Source organism: Vanellus vanellus (assembly GCF_965231255.1).
Source record: "Vanellus vanellus genome assembly, chromosome: 28".
In the NCBI taxonomy this organism is placed as follows: Eukaryota; Metazoa; Chordata; class Aves; order Charadriiformes; family Charadriidae; genus Vanellus; species Vanellus vanellus.
The window spans coordinates 152,207-166,487 of NC_138933.1; the positions used below are offsets into that span (position 1 = coordinate 152,207).

Sequence of the window (14,281 nt, forward strand, 5' to 3'; positions counted from 1 at the left end):
TCCGCTGATGAGCGGGTATCCAGCTTGGGCACTGGCATCCACAAGAGAGAGGTGCCCCGGCAAACCCAAAGGGCTGCGGGGTCCAAGAGAAGCATCTCCATCCCCGGGCATCCAGGCAAGACACCGGGAGCACCCTTCAAGCATTTTGCCTGCTGTGGGGTAAGCACCCATGTGTACGGTGCCACCACACAGGGCAAGTCAGGACAGCACGCGCCTTTCATCACAGAAACGCACTATTTGACTTTTCCTGGGTGCTACGCGAAATAAGAGTAGAGGGAGTTGTCTGTGAACAATGTCGAAAGCCCGGATCCCAAGCACTGAGCTTCCTTGTGAGTAAGAGATATCGGAGGGGAAAAGCAACGGAGGTGGGGAGAGCAGCCTGGGAACAGGCTTCATACCGCGTAGAGACAAGGTCAGCCCGTGAGTCAGGAAACAGCCCAAAAAATCTGCGAAGGTGAAGCCCTGAGAAATCGCCAACTCAGGTTTTGCGTCGTCACAGCCAACGGTAACTCCCAACCAGGTCACATTCCCGTATTTCATCATTTGCTGTCAGTCTGAATCAGGATGAAACGTAGACACATTTCGGAAAAAGAAAAAGTCTGAAAATACCATTCATAAAACTACCTCACGTGGCCTTCCCACTCCCCAGCTGGTTTTTGATATCCGATGGCCCAAGACTTCCACTAATGCCCCACCACCATCCCAGCTTTCCCTCCATCACCTCTTTCTCCCCTCCGTATCAGTTCTGTTTTAAATGACTCTTGTTTGGGCATGAGAAGAAGAGTCCAGAATTTCCGACAAGTCAGGGCCTGAGGAGCTGATGCCCCACTGGGGTTTGCTCAAAACCGCGGCAGCAGGAAAACACAGACCCGCAAGAACAGATTTCTCAGATCTCGGACCGCTGCACCGTGAAATAACGCGCCTTTACGCAACAGAGGGATTGATTCATCCACGACACAGAGATGAGCGAGCGCTTGCCCAACGCGGGGAACCATCTACTGCAGAGGTGAAAGGAGGGAGTGGGAAAGGGACGGCTGCGAGCAAGAGTTGAGGCAGGCGGTATTTAGTCTTTTCTCAGATATTTCGACAGCCAGATCATGACCAACACAAAAAAATGCAACGCCTGCACTTCGCGAGTGCTTCATAGGTGCTCGTGCTCATGGTGAACTCACCGTCCGCTTCGCCGCTGGGTGTGCCGAGCCCAGTTAATCAGTAAGATGAGCACCACGCCAGACCCATCCCCAGCTCGTGAGGGTATAAAAGGGCCGGTCCCAGCCTGGGGGAGCACAACTGCACCCTCCTGCCTTCAGCCACTTCCTCGCTGCTTTACTCTTTCTGCCGCTCTCACCCCGCTCACATCAGCTGCCATGTCTCGCCAGTGCGCTGCGAGGAACCAGAGCAGAACTGGCTTCAGTGCTGCTTCTGCCTTCATCCCAAATGCCGGCAGCATCAGCTTCTGCTCACGTTCTGCAGCCCAAGGTGGAAGCTGCGGTACCGCTGCCGGGTATGGAAGATTTGGTGCAGGTTTTGGAAGCAGGAGTCTCTACAGCCTTGGTGGATGCAAGAGGATCTCCGTGGCTGGAAGGGGTGGTGGCTTCTATGGACCTGCAGGTTTTGGTGCTGGCACTGGGATCTCCTGTGGGTTTGGTGGTGGAGCTGGTGGTGCCTTTGGGTTTGGCGGTGGCATGGGTGGCCCTGGATTCCCTGCTGTCCCAGCTGGGGGCATCCATGAAGTCTCAGTCAACCAGAGCCTTCTGAAACCTCTCAACCTGGAGATTGACCCCAACATCCAGAGCATCCGTAAGGATGAGAAGAATCAGATTCAAACCCTCAACAACAAATTTGCCTCCTTCATTGACAAGGTGAGACATAAGATTTCTTGGTTATGTTCTGTGGGTTCTTCAGTGGGGAAGCACAAACAGGGGCAGTTACATCTCTATCAGCAATTTTACTCCTCTTGTACTGCCATTTATATCAGCAGGGGAATAAATCTATCTGTCAGCCTGGGAATAAAACCCTGAGGGTTTCCGGGTTGAGACCATTCATCCCTTGCATTAATGCTGAGATGAGACCAGTCAACAAGGGGAAAATGGTGATAGAGGATGTGAGGAAGCAGAGTTTGCAAAGAGAGCAGGAATGTTCAAGAAGGACAGGGAACTGCTGGAGAGGGTCCAGCAAAGGGCTACGAAGATGATGAGGGGATTGGAGCATCTTTCTTAGAAGGAAAGGCTGAGGGAATTGGGGCTTTTTAGTCTGGAGAAGAGAAGGCTGAGGGGGATCTTATCAGCGCTTATAAATCCTTCAAGGGAGGGTGGCGGGGGATGGGAACAGTCTTTTTCCAGCGGTGCCCAGTGACAGGACAAGAGGGAATGGGCACAAACGTGACCATGGGAAGTTCCATCTCAACCTGAGGAGGGACTTCTCTCCCGTGCGGGCGGCAGAGCACTGGCACAGCTGCCCAGAGAGGGGGGAGTCTCCCACTCTGGAGCCATTCCAAACCCGCCTGGAGGTGTCCTGTGCCACTGCTGGAGGTGCCCCTGCTCTGGTGGGGGGTGGGACTGGGGGAGCTCCAGAGGGCCCTTCCCACCCTGACCAGTCTGGGATTCTGTAATGTTAACATCAGATGCGCAGTGCTCACCTGTATGAGCTGTCAGCTCTTCCCCAGGGGCTGAGAGCTCCCACCTTTCAGCACGTGAATCCTTGCAGGATTGCACCTCTTAGGAAAACCATCCTAAAATCCCTGTTTCCAAAACATCTGCTTTCTCTACCCAGGTCCGATTCCTTGAACAACAAAACAAGGTCCTGGAGACCAAGTGGGCCCTTCTGCAAGAACAGGGCAACAAAACCGTCAGAAACGACATCGAGCCCCTCTTCGAGACCTACATCAACAACCTGAGGAGGCAGCTGAACGGCTTGCTGACCGACAAGGAGAACTTGGGAGGGGAGCTGAACAAAGTGCAAAGCCTTGCCGAGGACTTCAAGAACAAGTGAGTCTATCCATCCGCGGTCTGCCTGGAGAGCGAGGTGGGCTGCGACAGACCGCAGCTCTCTGTTGCATTTGTGCAATCAAACAAGGAAAGAAGGTCTTTCTGCTGATGTAATCTTCTGAGTAAGGCCCAAGTTTAACGTGAGACGTGTTCAGCCTCAGTTCCCTGTGATTGAAAGTCACAGGCAGAAAATTCAGGGCTAAGAGTTGAAGGTACAAAACTGTACATACAAAAAAAACCCCAAAAATAAGAGTCTGGTCCTGAAAATATGAAATAAGTTTTGTACAAACCTAGACCAACACTCCATTTCCATCCCGCAGATACGAAGAGGAGATCAACAAGCACACAGCCATCGAGAACGAATTCGTGATCCTGAAGAAGGTGGGTGCCTGCGTGCTGTGCCTCCCAGCCCTGCACCAGCGCAGCAGGGAACACGTTCTCTGGCTCCTCCTCTGCTTCTCCAAAACCTGCTTCATTTTGGTGATGCGTTTTCTCTTCTAGGAGGTGGATGCTGCCTACATGAACAAGACAGAGCTGCAAGCCAGGCTGGACTCCCTTTTGGAGGAGATCGATTTCCTCAGAGCCCTCTATGAAGCCGTAAGCACCAGGATTTACATCCTTTTTCCCAGTTTCCAATGTCCTTGCCTTCCTTTCCCACTTCAGAGGCTCAGGACTGATCATTTTCCAGCCTGTTGCACTAAATAATTCAACGCTTTTTCCATTTCACCGTCTGTCTTAACCCTGCCTAAATCTGTCTCGGAAAAATCACTTTGTCCACCCAGGTCTACCCTCTAACCTGGGGGGTCTCCTCCCTCCGAGCAATATTCATGTCTTGAGTGACTCACCGAAATACCTGCTGCTTTTGCAGGAACTGTCCCAGATGCAGACCCAGATCTCCGACACCTCTGTCATCCTGACCATGGACAACAACCGCAGCCTGGACATGGACAGCATCATCGCGGAGGTGAAAGCGCAGTACGAGGACATCGCCAACCGCAGCCGGGTGGAGGCTGAGTCCTGGTACCAGAGCAGGGTGAGTGCCCAGGAGGGCTTCTGCAAGGGGAAGACCACACTCCCTCCCGCAAATGCCCATGGGGAGGTGGGTCTAAGTGATTTTATAACACAGGGTGTCTTCAGATTTAATAATCCTATAACATTTGGAAGTGCTAATTTGGGATTGAGAACATACACATACTTCTGAGCGCAAACACCCACATTCTGCTCGGCTCCAAAACTGATGGATTTTCTCTTGGCTGATTGTTCCTCTCTCTGTGACAGTACGAAGAGCTGCAGGCTACGGCAGGCAGGCACGGGGACGACCTCCGTACCACCAAGCAGGAGATCTCCGAGCTCAACCGCCACGTCCAGCGGCTGCGGTCCGAAATCGACAGCGTGAAGAAACAGGTAAAGGGCAGCGTAAACGCGTAAGACTTCCCTCTCGCTGTGGTCTGACCGTTTGGCTGTCCAGCCAACTCCAAGGAATATAAACAAATGCATCTCAGCGAGTTCTGCTGGATCGGGAATGAATATGACAGCATTTATCTCAGTGCAATAACATCACTAAGAGTAACTTAATATTAGTAAATCTGAGGAGACGTAAAGAAGTGTGGAGTTAGATCAAATCCAGGTTGTGACCTGGCTCAGAACATGGATTGATTCAATGACTGTTAAGATCACACCGATAGATGTTAACCCAAAGGCTTCTGCATGTAGACCAGGCATGGTCACCTCAAAGAACTGGTCTTTGCTCCACATAAGGAACACAACCACCATTTTTCCTCCGCAGTGCGCCAGTTTGCAGACAGCCGTTGCAGATGCTGAGCAGCGCGGGGAGATGGCCGTCAAGGACGCCCGGGCAAAACTGGCTGAGCTTGAGACAGCCCTGCAGAAGGCCAAGACAGACCTGGCCCGGCAGCTCCGCGAGTACCAGGAGCTGATGAACGTCAAGCTGGCCCTGGACATCGAGATCGCGACCTACAGGAAGCTGCTGGAGGGAGAGGAGTGCAGGTGGGGGCAATTTTATATCCCAGTTTCCAGAGGTGCAATGCAGTCGCAGACCCTTTTGTCAGGTTTAGGTTTCCCCCCTTCAGAAGACCTGAAACCTGTTTAAAGGCAAGGAATTGCCCATAAATCTGAGCTATTTGGGAAGATGGCAGCCTTTCGCACAAACTTTCCAACCTCTGCCAAAAACATTCCAAGGAAATTCCCCCATCTTTTCCACCAGCTCCTGTTCATGGGTTCCCCTTGAATTCTTACTGGCTCATTTTGCTCCCTAACAGGCTCTCCGGAGAAGGCGCCGGCGCAGTGAATATCTGTAAGTAACTTTTAAAGATAGTTTGGCAACTTTTACATTTGTCTCCCTGCCACCCTGAGCCCACTGTTTGAGGTTACCTCTAACGAGCGTGTTTTTCTCTTGCAGCTGTGACCAGAAACGCCGTAGGATCGGGATACGGAAGCGGAAACTGTCTCAGCTTTGGAGGCAGCAGTGGTGTGGGAGGTGGGGTCTGTGCCGGAGGAATGGCCTTCGGCTCGGGAAGTGGACAAGGCACAGCCGGGTCATGCATGGTGGGTGGAAGCAGTTCCAGCATGAAGTACGTCTCCACCACCTCTTCAACCAAGAGGTGCTATTAAAGCCAGACATCCGCGTCGTTAGCTGCTGTGTGCCAAGTCTCCTCTTGTACCGTGCGCAATCCTCACTCTGTTACTTGGAAAAGATTTGGAAGTCAAAGCTGTCTGTCCTTATTTATATAAAACATGCCATGCTCCCGTTTGTTCTTTGTCTCTCCGAAACCCTCGTTTCCCAGTATTTGTCTAATAAAATGCACGTGGATATTAGTTCTGCCTCATCCTCCTTTTAGTTCCAACTACTTTGTAGGACCTTGGGGAAAAGAGTGGCTGACATAGAGTAGAGTTGAAGGTAAACAAAAGTCATACACACAAGAGTTGAGACTTTTCCTTCCTCTGCACTCACTGCAACTCCACGGACACCTCTAAGATCCAACAGGAACAGAGCAGTTGGATGTTTTATTCCCATCTGTGTGCGCAAAGTTTTTCGGCATCAGTATCTCCCACAGCATGGGAAAACACCCACCCTTCCTAGGAGGCACCAGAGAAAACGACCTTCTATCACGATTTCCACATTACAGCATCTCAGCGTTTTCCCGCCACCTTGATTGCACCCAAACCTCTGTAATCTTTCAAGGTTTTGTAATGAGTCACGTAGGGATACAAATGTAGTTTTTCCCAAGAAAGCAAACACCTCAGCTCCCGCCGTTCTGTACGTGCACCAGCTGCAGGGGCTAATAAAATGCCGTCGCTGCCATTACCATAATTAGAAACGGAAAAGACCCATTAAACCCCCAAACTCACCCTCTTTGGGAAGAATAAGGTCTCCAGGCATCCACTGGGAGATAGTTAAAGACCCTGAGGGTAAGGAAGGTTTCATTCCCCTTCTCTGATCTCCCAAACAGCAGAAACAAGAGACAAACTCCAAAAGCACCAAAGCTGAGATTACCGTAGCAGATTGTCCTGGTTCCGCCTCTGACATGGCCCTGCCGAGGGACTAAAGCACTAGAGGTAAACGTGACGCACGTTAAGTGCACACTCACTCCTAGCCTACAGAGAAGGTGATATAGTAAACCTCAGCTTTCATTAATCCTCTAGATCTAAGCACAATAACACGCTACTGGAAAGGAAATGGCTCATCCTCAACACCTGCCCATCTTTGGTATCTCTGGAACATATTTCCACCGACACCAGCAAAACCGGTATTTGGTTTGTTATTTAAACACTGTCCAGCATCAAATAGGCATCTCATGACCTGGACTTTTACAAGTCGGGCTGTTTTCTCTCTGGGGGACCATTCAGCACTTGGGCAAAGCAAAGCGTCCAGGCTCCCTTTGCAGCCAACAGAAAGGCCACAGGTGCCTCCCAAAATATCATCTTCACCAGAAGTACCTCTGTGCGGACAAAGTGCTGCCGGCAAAGATGAGGAGCGCAGACCGAGACACCCAACTTCTCGCCCACATCAGGATGGGTTGCTCCTACCCCAAGGCGGCTGGCAATCAGGGAGCAAGAGCAGTCTTTTCTTTAGCACAGCATGTCAAACCGGCATTTTCAACATCTCCAGATTCCCTCTGGTGGCAACTTCAGTCCCATCAGCTTTAAATCAAATGGGCACTGACACCAAGTTAGAAGCAAGCCCAAAGGGAACTTTTGGACTTGTATATATATATTTTTTTTTTTTTCCACACCAGTAATCCCCGCTCTGAAAAATACAGGTTAGAAGATTTGGTTAGCTTTATGAGCCTGAAGGTTGCCAGCCCATTGCATTAGCGAGTCTGTTGATTAACGGGTTGCGAAAGGTGGCCCCGCGCCAGCATACCAAACCGATTCGCTCAGTCAGCTGAGCTGCGGTCCTCTGTGGACAAGCCCAACTCTCCAAAAGGATAAAAGGCAGAGGGTACTACCTGTTCCAAACTCATCTGCCATCTCACCTCCGTGTTCACTCTCCTCACCGGCGAATTTGCACAGAAGTCAGTTGGCATTAGGTCAGGAGGACTCACTCCAAGTTCGAGTGCTGCTTCTGCCGCTATGCCTGTTAACCGAAGCAGCTTCAGCTCCATGTCCATGTGCCGCAGCAGTGGTGGAGGTGTGCGACAGATCAGCGGTGGTTTTGGCAGCAGGAGCCTTCACAATCTAGGGGCAAGCAAGAGGATTTCCATGAGTGGAGGGTATTGTTCTGCTAGACCAGGATACAGTTATGGGTCAGGTCATGGCGGGTTTGCGTATAGAGTTGGTGGAGCTGGGTTAGGGTTTGGAGGAGGATGTGGCCCTGGAGGTATTCAAGAGGTCACGGTCAACCAACACCTCTTGGTACCTCTTAACTTGGAGATTGACCCCAACATGCAGAGAGTGCGGCAGGAGGAGAAGGATCAGATCAAAACCCTCAACAACAAGTTTGCCTCCTTCATCGACAAGGTAAGACACGTTCCGCTTCATCCAGCCTGGCCACGGCCTGTGGAGCAGGATCAGGAATTGCTCTCAACAATATAAATTTACTTCTAAACCCTTAATGCACAGAGATAAGGATTTTGTTATCTCCATAAATATAGCTTTGTTTTGTCAGAGCTCCACAGACAGTCTGGATATGGTGCAAATTATTTTTCCAGGTTTCTTTGCAGTTGAATATTGCTCCTGGTTTCCAAATCTTCCTACCAATGAGCTTTCCATGGCATGCCCATCTAAAGCCCACTTTAAATGACATTAAAAAAAAAAACCAGCCCCCCTGACATTAAAGCCCCCATCTCAGGAAAAATGAGGCAGGTTTTGAGTTGATGGTCCCGAATGATTTCAATTGTTCTGATGGGTTTCAGGTGCGGTTCCTGGAGCAACAAAATAAAGTACTGGAGACCAAATGGAGCCTCCTGAAAGACCAAAAAATTGTGAAAAATAACCTTGAACCTATGTTTGACGCCTACATCAGCAACATGAGGAGACAGCTGGAGGCTCTGGGAGGGGACCGGCTGCGGCTCAGCTCCGAGCTGAAGGCTATGCAGGATGCTGTGGAAGACTTCAAGATCAGGTAAGCAACACACACACACACACACACAAAGAAACCTGCCCAGTTTTTCTTCACTCTGTCTTCTTGCTGGATGAGTTAAAAGACCCAAGGCAACCCCAAAATTGTGAAACCTCAGACAGGACTGAAGCAACTCGGTTCCCCTCGCTTTAGCTGCTGGCTAAGCGTCAGCAGCAGCGCTCTCCCCGTTGTGGGACACATGCATCTGTTTTTCAGGGAAAGGGGAACTTTTTCAAGGGCTCAGATGGGTCAGACATCCACAGGCGTACGGCAGCAGCTTCTCAAAAGCCCAGCCTGGCCAGAATGTCAAGCTTTCCAAATGGTTTCAGCTCCTGTGTAGTCATTTTAATAGGGACCAGGATGAAATCTGACTCCTTACAAGACTATCGAGTGCTCTGAACACTCACACTTCTTATTGGTGTGAGTTCCTTTCCAGGAGAGAAAAAGAATATTTCTTTTAAGACATTTTAAGTCTGTGCTTAAGTGGTTTTCTTTGGTTTTATTTTTTCCCCCCTTTTTTTTTTTCCTTTTAATTATTATCATGTCTCTTAATCTCAATGTATCGGATAGTTTTAGCCCTTCTGAATGTCAGGAGTTAGCTTCTACCCCCTGGAAAGTCACCGAAATCTTGGGCGAGGGTTTCAGCTCAGCTCATTAACTTTTTAGGCTGTTCGGAGGAGGTGTTCCCTCTCTCATCCACTCTTTGCACTTTGGAAAAACATCTATCAAGCGTTAGTGTCTGCTACCGTGCCCAGGAGGGATACACTGCTTAATGGACATGAATAAATAAGGAGCTTAAATTGTCAATCTGGAACCAGAAAAACAAGAGAGGAGAGCGAGGAGGAGGCTGCAGCTCAAAACAGGACACGCGCATTCTGCCAAAACCCCTCTGCTCTCCCTTTGTTGGGAGATCGCGTGTCTGACGCTTTCTGCCACCTTTACCAACAGTGCCTCTAGCCCAAAAGTAGCATCGGAATAGAAACAACCGCCTTGGGGATGAGAAATCCTCATCCACAGTCTTCTTTGAGACTCTTTTATGGTTCTCTGTGCCTATAGAAAAGAAATGTTTAACAGAGGAAAAAAAACACCTGTCCTGGGTCAGTTTGGCCATTTAAGACCTCAGGGTCTGCTACAGATCAGCCATCCAGGTATCCTTAACCCATTTTAGGATGGGACAAATGACATTCTGGAGATAAATATATTTCTCCACCAGCTACAGATGAAACTCCAAAGAACATAGCTTAGCCAAAACAGCCAAGTTCCAGGTAGCCAACTTGAGATGAATCCCAGCCATTAAGCCCAACACTGCTATTGATTCACTGGGTCAGAGAGTGTCCTCCTCCAGTTCTTGTCAAAAGCCCACGGTGAAAGCAATTTTAAATTTTGAAAAGCAATGTCTAACGTTAGCACAGTCTGGAGCTGCAAAGCAGCGACCGAAGCTGCTCAGCTGCGAAGAGACCCGCGGGTGCGCCATGACTTCAGACAAGAAATCCTTTGACAACCAAAGGTCACATCACAGAAGAGGTTCAGACTTTAATCCCCTGCCTACAGCTAACGTAAAGTGGCAAATATTCCTTCTGGCTCCAGATCAGAGAATCTTTGAGCAAAAGCTCAATTACATCATACACATCGCTGGGCAGGGACCATCATCTCGCGTTGTGCCAACAATGCCTACATCTACCAAAAGGACATCACTGCTTCTTCTCCTCCTCCTAGGAATTTGTTCTTCTTTCCTTTAGCTATTTTAAACTTTGTGGATCCCAAAGTATTCTTCCTAATGCTTTGCTCTTCTCAGTCAAATACTAATCCATATAGCAATTAGAAATTAGACATACGCCAAATTAGTTTTCCTCTTCTATGTGGCTAAGAGCTTTGAGACCCACAAATCTATACGCAGGCTAGGACTTTGCTTAATGGACATTATTTTAAGGGGTGGATACTCCTGATGTGAAGAAATCTTCCCCCATGAAAGGGTCATGAAAGGCTAACGCTTTATTACCTGCACGGACTCTTCCCTTTGAACTCCTGTCTTTCATCTCCCTCATTTAATCATCTCATTTGAGCTGGGCATCAGTCCATGGCTACTGCTGGTTTTTATCCTTTCCCAAGAGTGGGACTGCGCGCTGCTGCTGATCCCGACCTTGGCTCTCCTTGCCCAGGCCATCCCCTTCCCTCCTTCCCGGCCATCCCCAGCTCTCCCGAAGCCACCGCGGGAGCTGGCGTCAGAGATCCCGGCTCTTCTGACTAAGCCAGGTGTGGCGGCGATGAGCTCAGCTACGGCTCCACCCAGCCCTCCCGGCCTGAGAAAATTTAGAGAGTACAAGGCTCCCATTCACAACGAAAACTTCTGGGAGGATAAAACGTGCCTTTAATGAAGGCCTGCAGCTTTTCTAGATGGCCTCCTCCCACCACCTAGCCCAAGGGTGCTGTCTTTCTATCGTAATCGGTGAGATATATATATATATATCTCATAATGTTATGTATAATATATGCACTGACATCGCAAGGACAGATGCGCATTGTTAGGTAGCTATTTCTGTTGTTCCCTCCAAAGATATATCATAGAATAGTTGGGGTTGGAAGGGACCTTTAAAGGTCATCTAATCCAACTTCTGTGCATCGGTGGTAAACGCCCCTGGGAACCAACTCTTTAGTCTCCCCTCAAAAACCCCACAAGTGTGTGGAGGAGGGATTTCCATACGCCCATGGTGGAGGGGGTGGGTTGCAGTACGGAAGCCGGGAAGGTCTGCTCATGTCCCCTTCCCAACAGGTACGAAGAGGAGATCAACAAGCGCACAACTGCAGAGAATGACTTTGTGCTGCTGAAGAAGGTGAGGCGCCAACAACAAAGAAGGGACACACTTTTTAAAGGCAAAACGCATTTGAATGCAAATGACCCTTTTTATCCAGCCGTGCCAAGCTGGGCAAAGCACTTAGCAAACGCGTAGTCATCCCTCCTTGAAGCAGAAACACCCAGTTGTGCCAGTGTGTCAGTCCTTGGCAATAGCTCCTTCTTGTTTCAGGCCCCTCATCCAAAATTCAGGTGAGTCCCGGTACCCCCAGGTACCAGATCAGATCTGGGTCATCCATACCCTGTAGTCACTCCACTAGATGCTCTGCCACTTCTGCAGCCTCTCTGTGTTCATTCCCACCCGCCACGGCTCCCCTGGTCCCAACTGCTGGAAACACAATCAGCAACTTCCACTATTTCAAAGCATTGTCTAAAATATCTATCTGTGCACTGGCAAAAAAAAAAAAAAAAAAAAAAAAAGGAAATTCAGTGGCTTCTGACATGTCAAAAATTGCTTAGATCTACGGCCATCCTCCTTCCTTCCCCACAAAAAAAGGTGGAGGGAAGAAAGTAGTTCACTCTTGGCTCTGTTTCAAGGCACAGAGGTCAAGAAAGTCTTCAGTTCTGGCTTGTCTCATATTAAATGACAACTGGTCTTTGTACGAGGATGTAGACAAGCAAGGTCTGGTTCACAACCTCTGTTGTTGCCGTTCCAGGATGCGGATGCCGCCTACGTGAACAAGGTGGACCTGGGGACCAAGGTTGAAGCCCTGACAGATGAGATTAACTTCCTGCGAGCCCTCTATGAAGCAGTAAGAATCTCCCAAATTTACCAGTTCTGCTATTTCCCCATTTTTGGAACTGCAGTTCCTCCCCATTCCTCCCCTCTACCACACATCATCTCTGGGACAAGTACAACAGTGAAACACTGGGGACTAAGAACAAATTTGTTTGACTTACAGGAGCTGTCCCAGATGCAGTCACAGATCTCCGACACCTCCGTGGTGCTGTCCATGGACAACAACCGAAACCTGGACCTGAACAGCATCATCGCAGAGGTCAAAGCGCAGTACGAGGATATCGCCAACCGGAGCCGGGCAGAGGCTGAGTCCTGGTACCAGAGCAAGGTGAGTGTGTGAAAATTACGCAGGCGAGATAGGAAGATTTTTGTTTAGCATTTCCCAAAGGCTATTTTGTACTGGAGAGTGCAAGGAGAGAGAACAGAGGAGTAGGACATAAAATCAAGTCTATTTGGATAGGGTTTAATTTAGTTTCTCGGACATGTGAAAATGCTATTTTGACAATGAGAGTGAGAGGAGCACGAGGAGATAGAGGGAGGAAGGAAATATGCCAAAGCTCATGAGGAAGAGCTGGAATTGAGTACAGAAGGAGACAGAAGACCTGGGCAAGAGAGGATCAGAGCAGGGTCAATCTCTACCAAGGAGTTCCAGCTCCTGCCCAGATCTGACCGTGCCCTGGTGTCCTGTCTCCCCGCCCATCTCAGTATGAGGAGCTGCAGCTCACGGCTGGCCGCCACGGGGACGACCTCCACAACACCAAGATGGAGATCTCGGAGATGAACCGTGTGATTCAGCGGCTCCACTCAGAAATCGATAGTGTAAAGAAACAGGTATGGCACACAAGACTCCTCCAAACATGGGGGCACCTCCATCTCCACGACCTTGCTGTACCTTTGCAAGGATGCCTGGAAATCGGGGTCCAAACCCACAGAGCAGCCACCAGACCTATTTCCACTTCTTGCAGTGCGCCAGTTTGCAGACGGCCATCGCAGATGCCGAGCAGCGTGGGGAGATGGCCATCAAGGATGCCAAAGCCAAACTGGCTGGCCTGGAAGATGCTCTGCAGAAAGCCAAGGCCGACCTGGCCCGGCAGCTCCGCGAGTACCAGGAGCTGATGAACGTCAAGCTGGCCCTGGACATCGAGATCGCGACCTACAGGAAGCTGCTGGAGGGAGAGGAGAGCAGGTAGGTGGCTCCCCTGCAAACCAAATAATGTCCAAACCCATAGATCTTTTCACATTTGCCTTGTGACAAGAGAGGGAACGGCCACAAAAACTTGCAGAGAACCACCCCCTACCCTATGCAGTTAAAGGCGTTATTCCAATTCCTGTTGGACGCCCATCAGACCTTAACAGCCCAGACCATTCTGTTACCCAGTGTCCCTGGTGCCAAACTCTCTCGCTTGAAATTGTCCTAAATAACAAGCCCTTCCTTCTCTGTCCTCTCTTTCTTCCAGGCTGGCTGGAGAAGGTGTTGGTGCAGTGAATATTTGTAAGTAATCTGGCTCTTAAGCAATAGATTCAGTATTCATTGTGTTATTCCTTAAACGTACCTGGAACTGCGGATAAGACAATGAAAGTGAGCTCTGCAGCTGGTAGCTACCAGCACAAAAATGGAGCACACTTGGGGTTTTGCAGTGCTCCGCGGGACTGGGGAGGCCAAAAAGCCCAATACATCTTGTTTCTGAGCAGCTCTGACCTTGAAAGGGTTTGTACACTGAGATCGCCCCTGGGAGACTCCGATGTCTAAGGGCGGCTCTGCTACAGGATGGGAAGAAAAACCAGAGAGTAAGATGTGTGAAGTACAGGCAGCGGTAGACTGTCCAAGAAAAAGCACAAATGTGTGAAACTAAAGGTTGAAAATCCTTTGTGCTGTTCCAAACAAACTAACCCTCTGCCCATGGTTTCCCCTCGCAGCCGTGGTCTCATCCGGGAGCAGCTACGGAGGTGGGAACATGCTGGGGCTGGGGTCAGGCTTCAGCAACAGGCTCAGCATGGGGGGAACCGGCGGCAGCTCCAGCGGCGGGAGCTGCCTGGCCGGGGGATTCAGCTCTGGCGCGGGAAGCAGCTCAAGCGTGAGGTTTGTGTCGAAGAGCACCACCAAGAAGAGCTATCGGAGCTAA

General features: G+C 49.9%; 2 protein-coding genes across 2 annotated transcripts; both read left to right on the forward strand.

Moving 5' to 3' along the window:
* Positions 1-1,367: 1,367 nt before the first annotated feature.
* Positions 1,368-5,618, forward strand: LOC309682352 (keratin, type II cytoskeletal 75-like; the record flags this gene model as incomplete). Its single annotated transcript, XM_082496433.1, has 9 exons — positions 1,368-1,862; positions 2,773-2,987; positions 3,308-3,368; positions 3,489-3,584; positions 3,856-4,020; positions 4,266-4,391; positions 4,774-4,994; positions 5,267-5,301; positions 5,407-5,618. 9 exons carry the CDS (start codon positions 1,368-1,370, stop codon positions 5,616-5,618), a joined length of 1,626 nt encoding a protein of 541 aa, XP_082352559.1.
* Positions 5,619-7,580: 1,962 nt separating this feature from the next.
* LOC309682354 (keratin, type II cytoskeletal 75-like) lies at positions 7,581-14,281 on the forward strand (the record flags this gene model as incomplete). Its single annotated transcript, XM_082496434.1, has 9 exons — positions 7,581-7,967; positions 8,363-8,571; positions 11,339-11,399; positions 12,076-12,171; positions 12,322-12,486; positions 12,864-12,989; positions 13,124-13,344; positions 13,616-13,650; positions 14,076-14,281. The coding sequence occupies 9 exons, from the start codon at positions 7,581-7,583 to the stop codon at positions 14,279-14,281; spliced, it is 1,506 nt and encodes a 501-aa protein (XP_082352560.1).